This window comes from Sciurus vulgaris (assembly GCF_902686455.1).
Source record: "Sciurus vulgaris genome assembly, chromosome: 1".
NCBI classification, from domain to species: domain Eukaryota; kingdom Metazoa; phylum Chordata; class Mammalia; order Rodentia; family Sciuridae; genus Sciurus; species Sciurus vulgaris.
This window is the reverse complement of record NC_136461.1, coordinates 129,118,773-129,136,260: the sequence shown is the minus strand read 5'-3', so window position 1 is coordinate 129,136,260 and position 17,488 is coordinate 129,118,773. Positions and strand designations below refer to the sequence as shown.

Genomic DNA, 17,488 nt, shown 5'->3' with positions numbered 1-17,488 from the left:
TTTCTCTACTCTCTTTGAAAAAATAAACTGAGACATGGGGCACAAGGTCCATTTGTGTGCATGCTTCAACCCCTAACTCCTCTGAGCAATTACCCCAAAGTACAATTGACTTTCCTTAGTTTTTCATTATGTCTTGGGTTTTCAAAGCTTCCCTAACTAACAAGTCCAGCAAAATTTTCATATTAGAGCTTTAGTTAAATTTATGATTACTTAAGTTTGAGTCACACCGGTTATAAATGAGCTCTGTCCCTGTCTTCAAACAATCCAATTCTGTTTTCTCAGCAGCAGATAAAGGTCAGGCCCACAGTTGTTTTGGCCAACTTAGAGTTCTCTACTCAATTATCTCTACTAAAAGAAGAAATAATTTTAGGAATAACAGTGCAAATTTGTAGCTAGAAAATTAGAAACAATAAATATTTACAGAGATTCATTTTGTTGATTCTAACAATTAGCCATTGTTCATAAGATAGACATTACTGAAGTAATTTTACTATTTTTTTGAATTATATTTGACTGTTATGTATTTATTTCCCAACCCTGTGTATTATAGTGTAGTTGTGACCTGACCCTTGTTATAAGTAAGAAAGGTTTCTACACACCTGGATGCGGGGTTCAAACTGCACTTAGTTCCAAGTTCTCTGTTCCCTTTTCCTAGTCTGCTCTCATTGCGGTCACTGCTTGCGTTTCAGAATTCCGCTACAATGATTTGGTTTCTCCACGGTACCTTGGTCTCATCGCCAATCTGTCCGGTTGCACAGCCCACAGACATCTGCCTAACTGCTCTGACATGTGCTTTCATCAGAAGTACCGGACCCACGACGGAACATGTAACAACTTGCAGAAACCAATGTGGGGAGCGTCTCTTACAGCCTTGGTGCGCCTCCTGCAGCCTGCCTATGAGAATGGCTTCAATTCGCCCCGCGGGGCCGGCCGCCACAATGGGGCGGGTCGCTCTCCGCTCCCTCTGCCAAGACTGGTTTCCACCATGTTGGCTGGCACAGCAGCAGTCACTCCAGACCACAGGTACACACACATGCTTATGCAGTGGGGACAGTTTTTGGACCACGACTTGGATCATACGGTGCCTGCACTTAGCACCGCCCGCTTTTCGGATGGGCAGCCTTGCAGCTCTGCCTGCACTAATGACCCCCCTTGCTTCCCTATTGCCATTCCGCAAGAGGATCCCAGGGGCGCCCAGGCACCCTGCATGTTCTTTACACGCTCCAGCCCCGTGTGTGGCAGCGGCACGACCTCTCTGATGATGAATTCAGTCTATGCTCGAGAGCAGATCAACCAGCTCACAGCCTACATTGATGCTTCCAATGTTTATGGGAGCTCAGAGCGGGAATCCCAGGTTCTCAGAGATCTTTCTACGCCTGGGGGACTGCTGAGGACCGGCTTGCCTTGGTCCTCTTCTGGGAAGCACTTACTACCCTTTTCTGAAGGCCCGCCCACCGAATGCACTAGAGGTGAACAAGATAGCCACAGCACCCCCTGTTTCCTGGCGGGGGACCACAGGGCTAATGAGCAGCTGGCTCTGACGGCAATGCACACCCTGTGGTTCCGGGAACACAACAGGGTGGCCTCAGTGCTATCTGCCCTGAACCCCCACTGGGATGGAGACACCCTTTATCAGGAAGCCAGAAAGATTGTGGGTGCAGAACTGCAGCACATCACTTACAGCCACTGGCTGCCCAAGATTCTTGGGGACCCTGGCATGAAGATGCTGAAGGAGTACCAGGGGTATGATCCCAATGTGAATGCTGGGATCATTAACGCTTTTGCCACTGCAGCCTTTAGATTTGGCCACACATTAATCAATCCTATTCTTTATCGATTGAATGATACCTTTGGTGAAATTCCTGGAGGCCACCTCCCACTCCACAAAGCTTTCTTTTCACCATCCAGGATAATCCAGGAGGGTGGGATAGATCCACTCCTTCGGGGGCTATTTGGTGTGGCCACTAAATTGCGGGTGCCCTCCCAGCTTCTCAACCTTGAACTGACAGAGAAGTTGTTCTCCACTGCCCATTCTGTGGCCCTGGATTTGGCTGCCACCAACATTCAAAGGGGCCGGGACCATGGCATCCCACCATATGTTGACTACAGAGTTTTCTGTAATTTGACTTCTGTTGAGAACTTTGAGGATCTTCAGAACGAAATTAAAGATTCAGAGATAATACAAAAACTGAAAAAGTAAGTACACAAATGTTGTATGGATTTTAAAAGTTCTTGAGAGAGGTAGAAGAGTTGAAGGGTATTTGTGCCAGTGGAATTTGGTTTCCTGGGGACACCATTGCAAAGCCATTAAAGAAATTTAATATTAAAGGAAGGATTCTTCAGAGGCTGAGATCCTCTTTTTTGTTTTCTCATATACCCACTGCCTTTGCAAATGCAAATATTGCTGCCTCTCATTAACTAGAGAGTGCATCTTAATTAGGAGAGGGGAGGTGGGCATGTCTAGTTTATTCATGTTCTGTGGTAATCCAAGCAAGACAATTTGGTTGACGAAAGGCCATAAAATCGGATGTAAATTGGCCCATCACATAGACCTTCATAACCAAAGCAAAGTAGGAAAAAAATGAAAGCTAATTATTTTTTTGTTGAAATCAAATCATTCTAAGTTTATCAGTATGATACAAGTTGGGTCCTTTTTACCGCATCCTTTATATCTTCCAGTAAAGTGTATTATGTTTTTCTATACATGATTCAAATTTTCTTTGAAGTTCCAAGTGTTAAACATTTCCAGAAAATAGCTTTAACTGTTCCTCCAGCATATCATCTTTTTGTCCCTTAAAGTACTGTAAATAAATAAATGTTTCATCAAGAAGCTTTGTTGATAGAAAGCCAAATAGAGACTAATATTTACTAGTAGATTAGGATATATTAGCATGAAATCTTTCAGAGATTTTGAAAATTATGTTATGTAGACAATTTTCAATATTAGAACATTTTTGCATGATTAAAGATTTAGATACTTCAATGTCACTAGAGCTTGTCTGTACATACATGGAATATCAAACTGAAAATGTGTCACATATTTAAAACACATCAGAGCATCATTCATGTTGACTTTGCAAGTTTCTAATTAGAAAGGACATTGATTTTGGATTCACAGAGACCTGGTTTAAATTTATTCTACTAGTTGTTAGTATTGAGGGCTAATGGAAAGCATTTAAACAGTTCTGTGGAGCTATGAAGAAACAGTAGCTCCTTCTCATACTTAAGTATTAAATTACACAAAATACTGCAAATACCTAGCCCAAATTCATCACAGCAATCAATAAAAGATAGCCGTAGACATTTTATTCTAACATTATCATGTCAGCTGTCAGGATCATTATTGCAGTGCACATCAGATGAGATCCAGCTCTGTGTTTGGTGCTGGGTCCTGAGATGAAGGCAACAACTTCCTTGCAGAGGAGAACCTGACAGCATGCTGGGGATGCTGCCTGCTGTGATCAGTGTGAAAGGGCTTGATAGAGGTGGGAAATAAATGCTATGGGAACATAAAGCTGATAAATGGAAGGTATGTGGAAGGTTCACAGCAAGCTACTCATAAAAGATGCCATTTGATCTGGTCTTGGAATTTTCTGAGCCTAATATGGTAGATGAAGTGGGAAGAGTGGGCAATATCCAGGAGCAGAACTCAGAATTGGAAGGTGTGGTGTTGAGTAGCTGGAGAAAAGAATGGGAAGGAAAAGGGAACTGGTTTTGTTACTTCCGTAGTGGGGATGGAAACCAGAGCCTGGTGCATAGTTGACATGCCCTCTTCTATATGAGATAGGTTGTTTTGTTTTGTTTCCTGGGGATTAAATCTAGGGGCTCTCTGCCACTGAGCTACATCCCCTGCCCATTGGATATATTTTGTTTTCTCTGAGGTCTGTGGATTAAACTCAGTGGTGCTCTACCACTGAACTACATCCCTAGCCACTTCCCCTACTCACACCCCCACATACTTTTTTTGAGACAGGGTTTGACCAAATTGCCAAGGTTGGCCTCCAACTCATGATCACCTGCTTCAACCTTGGAATAGCTGGGATAAAATTTTTGTGCCACCATGCCTAGTACTGCTCCTTTTCTGTTTGCTGTTTTGGAGTGTGGGATCTTGACACTGAGACCCGTTTGAACATAAGCAGCCAGACATTATCCTTGCCTTGGGCAATGTATGAAACGTGAATTCTGTGCCATCAGAAGGAAGGCACAACTGACCAGTGTGGATGGGTTTCTTGAAGTCAGGAGGTGTAGCAATTCTGCCTTCCCATAGGCTACCCTTGGCCCCGGCCTTTCCCCTTTGTTTTAGTCAGCCTTTTCAACCCTGTGACCAAAAAGACCAGACAAAAACAATGAGAGGAGAAAAAGTTTATTTGGGGGCTCATAGTGTCTGAGATCTTAGTCCATAAATGGTCAACTCTTGTTTATTGCTCTGGGCTCCAGGTGAGGCAAGGCATCATGGCAGAAGGGTGTGGTGGAGGAAAGCAGCTCAAGTCATGGTAACAGGAAGCAGGGAGAGACTCCCCATACCATAAAGAAAGTATAAACCCCAAAGAACATCCCCACTGATCCAGCTCCTTTAGCCATGCCCTACCTGTCTACGGTTAACACCCAGTTAATCCCTAACAGAGGATTAATACACTAATTAGGTTAAAACTCTCATAACCCAATCATTTCACCTCTAAACTTTCTTGCATGGTCTCATACATGAGATTTTTGGGGGACACCGCGCATCTAAATTATAACACCCTTCGATTCATAGCATATTTGTAAAATATCCACTTTAGACTCATTTTACTATAAGTGAGAACAAAATAATTACATTGGCTTTGTTTTTACAGCCTGATCTTCCAATTCCTGGATTGTAACTTCTCAGGAGCTGACTAAGCTGGTAAAGAGGGTCTGGCTTTCAACATCCTAATTTACATAGTATTTCTTTATTGTCTCCTGTTACTTTTTTTTTTCTACTTTTAAATTTATTTTTATTGTAAACAAATGGGATACATGTTGTTTCTGTTTGTACATGGAGTAACAGCATACCATTTGTGTAATCCTACATTTACATAGGGCAATGATTTTTGATTCATTCTGTTATATTTTCCTTCCCCCCACCCCTCCCACCCCTCTTTTCCCTCTATACAGTCCCTCCTTCCTCCATTCTTGCCCCCCTCCCACCCCCCATTATAGGTCATCATCCGTTTATCAGTGAGATCATTCTCCCTTTGGATTTTTTAGATTGGCTTATCTCAGCATGATATTCTCCAATTTCATCCATTTGCCTGAAAATGCCATAATTCTATTATTCTTTATAGCTGAGTAATATTCGATTGTATATATATACCACAGTTTCTTTATCCATTCATCAACTGAAGGACATCTAGGTTGGTTCCACAATCTGGCTATTGTGAATTGAACAGCAATGAACATTGATGTGGCTGTATCTCTGTAGTATGCTGATTTTAAGTCCTTTGGGTATAGGCCATGGAGTGGGATAGCTGGGTCAAATGGTGGGTCCATTCCAAGTTATCTAAGGAATCTCCACACTGCTTTCCAGAGTGGCTGCACCAATTTGCAGTCCCGCCAGCAATGTATGAGTGTACCTTTTCCCCCACATCCTCGCCAACACCTATTGTTGCTTGTATTCTTGATAATCCCCATTCTAATTGGGGTGAGATGGAATCTTAGTGTAGTTTTGATTTGCATTTCCCTTATTACTAAAGATGGTGAACATTTTTTCATGTTTGTTGATTGCTTGTAGATCTTCTTCTATGAAGCATCTGTTCATATCCTTAGCCCATTTGTTGATTGGGTTATTTGTATTCTTCATGTAGAGTTTTTTGAGTTCTTTATATATTCTGGAAATTAGTGCTCTATCTGAAGTATGAGTGGTAAAGATATTCTCTCACTCTGTAGGCTCTCTCTTTGCATTGCTGATAGTTTCCTTTGCTGAGAGAAAGCTATTTAGTTTGAATCTATCCCAGTTATTGATTCTTGCTTTTATTTCTTGTGCTATGGGAGTCCTGTTAAGGAAGTCTGATCCTAAGCCAACAAGGTAAAGATTGGGACCTACTTTTTCTTCTATAAAATGCAGGGTCTCTGCTCTGATTTCAAGGTCCATGATCCATTGTGACTTGATTTTTGTGCAGGGTGAAAGATAGGGGTTTAATTTCATTCGGTTGCATATGGTTTTTCCATGTTTCCCAGCACCATTTGTTGAAGAGGCTATCTTTTCTCCATTGCATATTTTTGGCCCCTTTGTCTAGTATGAGAAAATTGTATTTATTTGGGTTTGTGTGCGTGTCCTCTATTCTGTACCATCGATCTACCTGTCTATTTTGGTGCCAATACCATGCCATTTTTGTTACTATTGCTTTGTAATAAAGTTGAAGATCTGGTATTGCGATACCCCCTGCTTTGCTCTTTCTACTGGGATTGCTTTAGCTATTCTGGGTTTCTTATTCTTCCAGATGAATTTCATGTTGCTTGCTCTATTTCTGTAAGGTACATCATTGGGATTTTAATTGGAATTGCATTGAATCTGTATAGCACTTTTGGTAGTATGGCCATTTTGACAATATTAATTCTGCGTATCCAAGAACATAGGAGATCTTTCCATCTTCTAACATCTTCCTCAATTTCTTTCTTCAATGTTTTGTAGTTTTCATTGTAGAGAGCTTTTACCTCTTTGGTTAGATTGATTCCCAAGTATTTTATGTTTTGTGAGACTATTGCAAATGGAGTTGTTTTCCTCATTTCCCTTTCAGCTGTTTCGTCGCTTGGGTATAAAGGTGCTTTAGATTTATGCGTGCTGATTTTATAGCCTGCTATTTTGCTGAATTTATTGATGAGGTCTAGAAGTTTTCTGGAGGATTTTTTTGATCCTCTAAATATAGAATCATGTCATCAGCAAATAGTGACAGCTTAAGTTCCTCTTTTTCTATTCGTATCCCTTTAATTTCTTTAGTCTGCCTAATTCCTCTGGCTAGAGTTTCGAGGACAATGTTGAATAGAAGTGGTGAAAGAGGACATCCCTGTCTTGCTCCCATTTTTAAAGGGAATGGTTTCAGTTTTTCTTCTTTAAGAATGATGTTGGCCATGGGCTTAGCATAAATAGCCTTTACAATGTTCAGGTATGTTCCTACTATCCCTATTTTTTCTAGTGTTTTGAGCATGAAGGGGTGTTGTATTTTGTCGAACGCTTTTTCTGCGTCAATTGAAATAACCATATGATTCTTATCCTTAAGTTTATTGACATAATGGATTATGTTTATTGATTTACGGATGTTAAACCATCCTTGCATTCCAGGGATGAACCTCACTTGATCGTGATGCACAATTTTCTTAATATGATCTTGGATACGGTTTGCCAATATTTTGTTAAGGATCTTTGCATCTGTATTCATCAAGGACATTGGTCTAAAATTTTCTTCCCTTGATTTGTCTTTTCCTGGTTTGGATATGAGGGTGATATTAGCTTTATAGAATGAGTTCGGTAGAGTACCCTCCTTTTCTGCTTCCTGGAATACTTTGAGAAGTATTGGAATGAGTTCTTCTTAAAGGTCTTGTAGAACTCGGCTAAGAATCCATCTGGTCCTGGGCTTTTCTTGGATGGTAGATTTTTAATGGCTTCTTCTATTTTATTGCTTGATATTGATCTGTTTAATTTGTGTATGTCCTCCTGGTTCAGTTTTGGAGGAGCATATGTCTCTAGAAATTTGTCAATGTCTTTGGTAGTTTCTATTTTGTTGGAATATAGATTTTCAAAGTAGGTTCTCATTGTCTTCTGTATCTCAGTGGTGTCTGTCGTGATATTTCCTTTTTCATCACCAATTTTAGTAATTTGACTTTTCTCTCTCCTTTTCTTTGTTAGTGTGGCTAAGGGTTTGTCTATTTTGTTTACTTTCTCAAAGAACCAACTTTTTGTTTGGTCAATTTTTTGAATTGTTTCTTTTGTTTCAATTTCATTGATTTTAGCTCTGATTTTAATTATTTCCAGTCTTCTACTACTTTTACTGTTATTCTGTTCTTCTTTTTCTAGGGCTTTGGGCTGTAATGTTAGGTCATTTAGTTGTTGACCTTTCATTCTTTTCTGGAATGTGCTCCATGCAATGAATTTTCCTTTTAGTACCGCTTTCATAGTGTCCCAGAGATTTTGATATGTTGTATTATCGTTCTCATTGACCTCTAATAATTTTTTTTATCTCTTCCCTGATGATTTTTGTTATCCATGTTTCATTCAATAGCATATTATTTAGTCTCCAGGTGTTGGAGTAATTTCTGTTTTTTCATTGATTTCTATTCTTAATCCATCATGATCTGATAGAACACAAGGCAGTATCTCTATTTTTTTTTTTTTTTTTTTTGCATTTCCTAAGGGCTGCTTTGTGGCATAACATATGATCTATTTTCGAGACGGTTCCATGTGCTGCTGAGAAGAAAGTGAATCCACTCGTTGATGCATGGAATATTCTATATATGTCAATTAAGTCTAGGTTATTGATTGTGTTATTGAGTTCTATGGTTTCTTTGGTTGGTTTTTGTATGGAAGATCTATCTAGTGGTGACAGCAGTGTGTTAATGTCACCCAGAATTATTGTGTTGTGGTCTATGTAATTCCTGAAATTGAGAAGGATTTGTTTGATGTACAGGGATGTACCGTTGTTTGGGGCAGAAATATTTACTATCATTATGTCTCCCTGATTTATGGTTCCCTTAAGCAGTATGAAATGTCCTTCTTTATCCCTTCAGACTAACTTTGGCTTGAAGTCTACTTTATCTGATATAAGGATGGAAACCCCCACTTTTTTACTGAGTCCATGTGCGTGGTAGGTTTTTTCCCATCCTTTCACCTTTAGTCTGTGGATGTCTTTTTCTATGAGATAAGTCTCTTGCAGGCAGCATATTGTTGGGTCTTTCTATTTAATCCATTCTGCCAGTCTATGTCTTTTGATTGATGAGTTTAGGTCATTAACGTTCAGGGTTATTATTGAGATATGATTTGTATTCCCAGTCATTTGGCTTATTTTTGGTTTATAAGTTGGCTTGGTTTCTCCTTTGAGTGGTTTTTCTCTAAGGTAGTTCCTCCCTTTGCTGACCTCCATTGTTGTTTTTCATTCCCTTCTCATGGAATATTTTGTTGAGAACATTCTGTAGTGCAGGCTTTCTATTTGTAAATTCTTTTAACTTTTGTTTATCATGGAAGGATTTTATTTCGTCTTCAAATCTGAAAGTTAGTTTTGCTGGGTATAGGATTCTTGGTTGGCAACCATGTTCTTTCAGAGTTTGAAATATGTTGGTTCAGACCCTTCTATCTTTTAGGGTCTAGGTGGAGAAGTCGGCTGCTATCTGTATTGGTCTCCCCCTATATGTAATCTGATGTTTTACTCTCGTGGCCTACAAAATCCTATCTTTATTTTGAATGATAGGCATTTGCATTATAATGTGCCTTGGTGTGGATCTGTTGTGATGTTGTGTATTTGATGTTCTGTAAGCCTCCTGTATTTGATTTTCCATTTCATTCTTCAGATTTGGGAAATTTTCTGATATTATTTCATTGAATAGGTTGTTCATTTTTTTGGTTTGTATCTCTGTGCCTTCCTCAATCCCAATAATTCTTAAATTTGGTCTTTTCATGGTGTCCCGTAATTTTTGGAGATTCTGTTCATGATTTCCTACCATTTTCTCTGTTTGGGCAACATTATTTTCAAGATTAAATATTTTGTCTTCATTATCTTAGATTCTGTCTTCCAAGTGGTCTAGTCCTTTGGTGATGCTTTCCATTGAGTTTTTTATTTGGTTTATTGTTTTCTTCATTTCAAGAATTTCTGTTTTTTGTTTTTTGTTTTTTTTTTTTTTAGAATCTCTATCTCTTTGTTGAAATGATCTTTTGCTTCCTGCAGTTGCTGTTTCAGCTTATTGGTATTATCATTCTTTGCCTGCATTTTGCTCTCTTATCTCATCCTTTGCTTCGCAAATCATCTTAATCATGTATAATCTGAAGTCCTTTTGTGACATTTCTTCTAATATACTGTCATTGGGTTCTATTAATATAGAATCTAGATTTGTTTGGATCATTTACTTCCCTTGTTTTTTTCATGTTGTTCATGTATCTTCCCCTCTAGCAGTGCAGATCTGGGGTATTGCAGATTAACCCCTATCAGCTTATAGTGGCCCTATAGGTTTCCAAAACCCTTTCTTTATGGGGAGATCAATATTAGCAGTGCCCAATTCAGACACTATGTTATCCTAGACCAAATAGCCCCTATGAGGGCAATACAATATTGTCATAATAAACAGAATGAGTTCAAATAATATATTCCGTAAAACAAACAGATTTGCAATAAGGTCCGCAGTTTCAAATGGAGGACAAAGAGGATGCAGAGGGATGTAGAATGTGGCTGTTGATGGGGTAAGAAAAGAATATACAGAAGTTCTAGATAATAGAAATGGTGAGAGTATAATCAAAAGAAATTGGATGTTAGCTTGCAAAAAGGGAGAAAGAGACTCTGAGGGAACAGGTAAACCAAAGGAAAATAGAGCAAGAAAAGTAAAGAAATAAAAACTTAAATTCTTTCAGTAAGGAGAAAAAAGAAAATCTACAGCATAACAGTCATATAGTAATGCAACCTCCCAGAGTTCAGTAGCCTGATGCATGAGAGGTACCTGACAATGAGCTTCAAGTCTCTAGTAGGCATCTCAGGATGGAATTTGCCCCACCTAAAGATCGGAGCTATGGCTTCTAGGATTATCCAAAATGGCCGCTCTGGCTTCCAAATGTGTTGGCAAATGGGGAACTGCAGCTCAGGGTGTGGTCGTGGTCAGCAGGAGGTCCTGGAGGCGGGATGCGGTTGGTCAGGCAGGGGTCCTGGAAGTCTGGTGTGTTTGGTGTGGTTGTGGGATCCTGGAGGCCAGTTGCAATCAGTCGGTCTCGGGTCCCAGTGATAAGGCACAGTCAGTTGGTCTGGAGGTCCTGGCGGCTGGGAGCAGTCAGTCGATGTGAGGGCCTGAGAGGCAGGGAGTGATTCGGTTGGGCTGAGGGATCCTGGAGATGGGGCTCACTCAGTCTGGCCAGGGGTCCTTTGGGTCCTGGCTGTTGTCTCAAAATGGCAGCAGCCATGTGTAATCAAACCTGCAAGTACTGTAACAGTGAACTTCCAGGCAACAGCAGGCAGCTGGTGCTCCACTGGCGGTTGGCGAACAGTTTTCTGACTGTTTTCGGAGGATTTGGAGGTGAACCTTGTGCATTGGGTGATGGATAGGTGTAAGGCAGGTGATAGACAGGCGAGAGGCAGGCAAATGGCGGATGATAAGTGCCTGACAGTGAGCAATCTGCACTCAAAAAACAGGTCGATATGCTGGTAGACTGCAGGTGATTACAGCAGACAAATGCGATATACAGCAGGGGATCGATAAGCAGCAAAAACTGCCTTACCAAGAAACAGATATCCTCTGCTTGAAGCCGGAGTTATGGAGTGACAAGGAATGCAGCCTCCCTCTAGTCCGCCATCTTGGATCTCCCTCTCCTGTTACTTTTAACCTTTCATGTTAATTTACAAAAGTGCTTTTAAGAGTTTGCTTTTAAATTACTTTACTCAGTTTTGAAAGTAGGTAGAACATTAGTGAATTGGCAAAATAAATACTGATATGTGGCATTAAAAACTTTATATTCTATATAATCAGAATTGATGGATTAAAAATTGTCTAACATGTCTTAGCTATTTTAACTACACATATCTGAGAGCACATGTAGCTTGTGTATGCAAGACAAAAAATGTGTTTTCTTACTTCATTGTTGGTACTGTGCACACAGATTTGCTGCCTAGAATTCTAACCTATTTTGGCATAACTATGCCCATGCTGAATCTTTAGGATGACAAGGTTATTCTTATGGGGAAAAAGAATTTGCCACATAGGCAATGGTGTGAGGATTAATTCCTTTTATATGTTTATATAATTAACCAGTGCATGACAGTTATGCAATGGGCATTTTATTTGCAGCAATTTTTGACTTTCCTTCTGCTGAATCTTCCCAAAACATTGAATTCAAAACATTGAACGTAGTTTCCACAGAATTGAGTACTCTTTGTCTTTTTTTATAAATAATTTACTTTTTTAATAGTTCACTATTTTACATATCATTTAATTGAATGACATAATTAAATGTACAGTTATGATAAGCAAGTATGCAAATTTCATGGACTATGAACTGACAGATCAACAGGTGGAGGCTGCTGCTTTGAGAGGAGTTAGTCCTTAGTCATCAGTGTCCTAGGAAGGAACAACACTGGTCAATGAGAATCTTCATGGAAGATGTTATTTAAAATAGCTGGACATAGGTAGTGCACTATAGAATTTTGTGATAATTAAAAATATTTAGCATAAGTTGAAGGGTTATATATGATACTACAACTTTCAGAGAAACCTGATAGAGTAATAAGTCATATCAATAACATTTCTCAATATGTCCAGTAACCTGGGCTCTTTCTGTTCAAATTGATTTGCATGATATTGGATGAATTAAATGAATTTTCTTGTTTCTTCCTCCCTAAACTGAGTATGTTTCACTAAAAAATCCCCGAGGTTCTTCTAAACTGAAGCATTCTAAGGTTCTTTAAGTAATTACTTGTAAAGTGATGGATTAAAGTGATACTTAAAAAGATGCTCTTTCAATAATAGATTGTAATCCTCAATTAATAATTTTTGTATGTTCCAGGAATACTTCCCTTGACCTTAAAGTGTCATCAGGTCTACACAGCTAGGTTTCCCTTTACTTCACTTAGTTTCAAAGGCTTCTGTAAGTTTGTTACCCGGAAGTAAAATTATTTTTTCTTGCCACCTTCTATCAAGACCTTCACATTGGTGATCTTTTCAGTAGTTTTAAAGTCAGAGCAACACATGGAAGTCTGTGCTAACCTTTTTCTCAAATGACCAACTGGGTCTGACAGGAGCAGAACCTCATCACAGGAAAGTCACTTCGGGATGGGTTTGTGATCTTCTTTCAGTTCCCTTCAGTGAGGCTGGCTGGGTCCTGGGGGTTCACCTGAAAGAGCCCATTCACAGAGCAGGGAACTTGCCGACTTCGGAAAGGTTTTCTTCAAGAGGATGGCATGTGTCTTAGTCCTTTTTTGCTGCTATAACAAAAATATATGCAACTGGGTAATTTATAAAATGCAGACATTTAAACTGGGCATGGTGGCACAGGTCTGTAATCTCAACAGCTTGGGAGTCTGAGGCTGAAAGAGTTCAAGTTTAAGACCAGCCTGGGTGAGACTTTGTCTTAAAAAGAAAAAAAAGGGGGGAAAAAATCAGGCATTTATTTTTCTTTTGTGGCATTGGAGGCTGGGAGTCCAAGACCAATGTTTTGGCATTTTTGGTTTCTAGTAAGAGTTTCTGCTTACAAGATATACCTTGAATACTGTGCCCTGTGGGGCAGAAGGGATGGAAAGGCAAAAGGGGAAAACACTAAGTGGAGACTCTGACAATACCTTGATCCCAGTGATCACCTTCTAAAGGGCTCACTTCAAAATACCATCACACTGGGATTAAGTTTCAACATATGAATGGGATGTGGACTGAGAACCCATTCTGACCACAGCAGAGCAGAAACTTCCCTCAAGGGAAGTGGCAGTTGTCTGAGAAAGCCTGCTCTGCTGGCTATCAGGATGATGACAGAAATGATTTGAGATGTAAGAAGCATAAGGTGGAGTGCAGGCCCAGAGCCTGTATGATAGCCGGGAGGGAGAAAGCTGTGGGATTTGTACCAAGGAGACAAATCCTAGAATTAGTACGTGACTCATCCCACCTCAAAGATGTTAAGACTTATTAGGGAAGTGATGGAACTGTGATCTCTAAAGAAGATGACAACAGAGGAATCATTGTAGAAGAGGCACGTGAGAACAGTGTGGGGACCCCCTTAATTTTACTCTCTTCAGTTCACCTTTCCTGGGTCCAAAGACCCCACAGCATTTTGTGAAATGTGCAAGCCTGTTAGCTCCTTCAGTACTGAAAGCTCAAGGAATTGCTTTTTTTTTTTTTTTTTTTGTTAGAAGTGTTTTATTTTTTAAAGAATTCATTTTATTAAGGGACTGTGTGAAAAGGAATTATTATCTTTTTATAGGATTATTCTTGCTCTCAAGAATCGTACTGTTTCTTTTTATTTTTCCCAAAGCATATAATGAGCAGAATGTGAAGATTAATTATCCACTGAGTGGTGAACATAAATTTTCAAAGAGAGAGGCCCATGTTTAAAGCTCCTTTCAAATCCTTTTTTGAAAGTAATGTGTGATGTTTTTGAGAATGGGTTACTTTCAGTTTTCAGTAAGCACAAGTTTATCTGTCACCTGTTATCACAAGAATGTGTAACTGCTTCATCTTTTAAAAAGAATGGTCCCCAATTCACCAGATCAATAGTTTATATTTAGCACATGTACTGATCTTATAAGTTCTTTATTTTATTATATCATTAAAAACAAAAACAAGCAGATGAAGAAATAAAAAAAATCTTAGTTTCTTCCCTCTTTCCACCTAAGGTATCCCGAAGGTTAAATTCTGCAAGGATTGTTTATTCCCAATTTAGGTCACTTACCTCTGTCTTCCTGTGACCCTCCCTTGTGGGTGTGGCCGTTCTTTCCATGGGATTCCTGATTCTATTCTCCTCCTAAGGGTTTCCCAACTTTCATATTCATACTTGTCTCCAGGGACCACTTTCATCAATATCGTCACTTCACCTTTACTGAATATTTGGTATGCAAAGATACAACGTTTGTGCTATCAAATTTTGACTGTGTCAAATATTAATTGTGTCAAATGGGTGATTCTCAACCATTTCATTTAAGACCTGAATTCTACAAATCTGACAAAAGTTGTGAAACTTCTTTTACCAAAATGAAGAATAAGTAAATATAATTTAAAAAATAAAACATAAACAAACACACCAACCATTCTGTTCATATTTTCAAAGGACTTGAAAGTACATGGAAGTCACCATAGACACTGTTCTTCCATTAATTTAATACTATGTGGATCTAACATCCCCCATCCCCTGACATCTCAGGTGTAGGAAGTGGCCTGAGATGGGGACCACACCACATACCACCAAATGGGTGCTCCCTTATCCAAAAAAAAAACAGGTCCCATATTTGAAATTAACATTGTTCCCAGGCAAGGAACCAATATTGTTCTCTATCTTTTTTGGTGGGAATGATTTTGCTCTCTAAGTTACAGAAGGATACTGAACTAGGTAAAGAGAGCTGGGCTTCACAAAGACCCATCTTTCTGCCTCTCTTGTCTCTATATCTTTCTGTTAAGGTCTTCTGTTGTTTTTTTTCATTCCTGATTTTAGACACATGGGGCTTTGGAGATGTTTCTCTCACAGCTCCAAGTTCACATACTTCATGTTATAGCTAGTGCAATAATTTTTATTATCATATTTTTTCAAATATTTTTATTATTTTGTAAGTATATCACATTATATTGTGTTACCAGTTTTTCACCACTATGACAAAAATACCTGAGAAGAACCTAGAGGAAGAAAAATTTATTTTGGTTCATGGTTTTAGAGGATTCAGTTTATGATCAGCTGACTTCAAGGCAGTCACATCATGATTGAAAGTTGTAGTGGAGGAAAGTTGTTTGGCTTATGGGATCTGAGAAGGAGGAAGGGAGGAGGAGAAACAGAGGAAGAGAGTTAGGGAGGAAGGAAGGGGCTGGAGAGAAGATACACTCTTCTAGGGCATGCTCCCAGTGATCTACTTTAGTAGATCCATTAACTTAGCAGTCCATTAACTTACCAATTGATTAATCCTTTAACAAGTTCAGTACCTTCACAAGCCGATCATTGCTTAAAAGAACCTTGCTGCCTTGAAGGCCATGCTTTCAACACATGAACTTTTGGAGAACATTCCAGATCAAAGCCATAACATATACAATTATACCAGATCATATTAATTAAATGTAAATGCCATTTTGAGAGCCTTTCCACTCTTGGTCATTGTCATTCCTCCCTATTTCTACCTTTCTAGAGAACATACTAATTGAGTGACAGGGTTCCAAGAGTGTGTTCTCCTTGGTTGCAGACAACTTAACAAATTTATTTTTAAATCCCCAGAGGTCAGCCCAGGGCCTAGTCCAAATCAGCAGCTCACTGGATGATAGATATTTCATTAGGGGAAGTGTGACCAGGCTATGAAAGTCTCATTTTAGTCCCCTAAAGCCCTTGATTTGACAACTATTCTCAGTTCCAAACCCCTGACTAGATAAAGTTTTCTTAGATGAAAAGTTTTTATACTTATTCATACGAATTTAATTTTTCATCATATATTAATTGACCTTACTTAATTAACTATGACATGACTTTGTATACAGAGAAGTGAAAAGTTATAGCAGAGAACCACATATGTGTTTGATTATTGCATTTCTTTAGCCCCAATTCAAAAAAATAAAACACACACACACACACACACATGAGGACACACACACATACACATACGCATACTTACACACCTCGGTCAAAATTCATTCAGTTAACTCTTTAGCTGTGCAACTTGGAAGATACACATGACTGAGCAAGGAAGTGACAGGATCAATGAAAAATTAGGTTGTCAGTTATCTTTAAAGTTCAGTTCTTATAAGGCCCCCTGTTCTCTTCATTTAGCAGAACAGAATACAAATAATTGCTTCTACACTTTAAAGCATGGCATTTAATTTAACATTAAATATGGATTTTTATAGTGGTAAGTTTTATATTTAGTATGTATAATAAAGTTTTATATACCTTATGAATAAAGATATACCTATTAAAACACAAGATGTATATTCTTTGATATCTTTATACATGTATTTTTAAAATAATTTTTATTGGTGCATTATAATTATACATAGTAGTGGGGTTCATTTTGTCATATTTGTAAATGCATATAACATAGTTTGGTCAGTTTTATTCCCCAGTACCTCATATGTATATTCTTAACTTTGAGACTCTCCCCTTTCCTCACCCCAATGGTGCCTTTGAAACTAGTTGGGTGCTATGCTATGTTGTCACCAATATGTCATAAAAATTTAACAGAAATGAGGACACTATAACTCAGTTGTTCATGGTGAGGCTGGGGCAAAAGTACAATTAGTGTAGATAATGAATGATTGGGTCAGGAAGATGGGGGCTGATTCAAAGGAAATAAAATGATACCTCCAGAATACTCCCCACCCCACTCCAACCTGTGGCCAAGGTCACCTGCCTCCAGGAAATTGTTCCTCCCAACAAGGAGTTGTTAATGAGTACCCCTTGGGCAGCTCCCTTTCTGGGCAGCTTCTCTCCAGACTTTTGGTCACTGATCGCGTAGGCAAGATAAGATGAGGAAGGGGCATGAGCAGAAAGGATAAAAGGGGCAGGACACCTCCACTCCCTCAGTCACCAGCTTTAGACCCCCTTCTCTTCAGAGGAGTCTCTCTCTCTCCTCTCTCTCTCTCTGTTCTATCCTTTAATCAGAACTATTTGTAC

The 17,488-nt window shown here is 39.1% G+C and overlaps 1 protein-coding gene across 7 annotated transcripts in view; it reads left to right on the top strand.

Annotated features, from left to right (window-relative positions):
* PXDNL (peroxidasin like) overlaps positions 1–17,488 on the top strand; it is a 545,994-nt gene that overhangs the window by 427,009 nt on the left and 101,497 nt on the right. For 6 of the 7 annotated variants that reach the window (XR_013763204.1, XM_079136409.1, XM_079136408.1 and 3 more), the window contains one exon: positions 690–2,196. Coding sequence is in view for 6 of the 7 variants with exons in the window: in XM_079136409.1 (XP_078992535.1) it covers positions 690–2,196 (1,507 nt within the window). In the remaining variant the exon portion in view is untranslated. The remainder of the gene's footprint in view (positions 1–689; positions 2,197–17,488) is intronic. The other variant, XM_079136412.1, reaches the window with a different exon arrangement.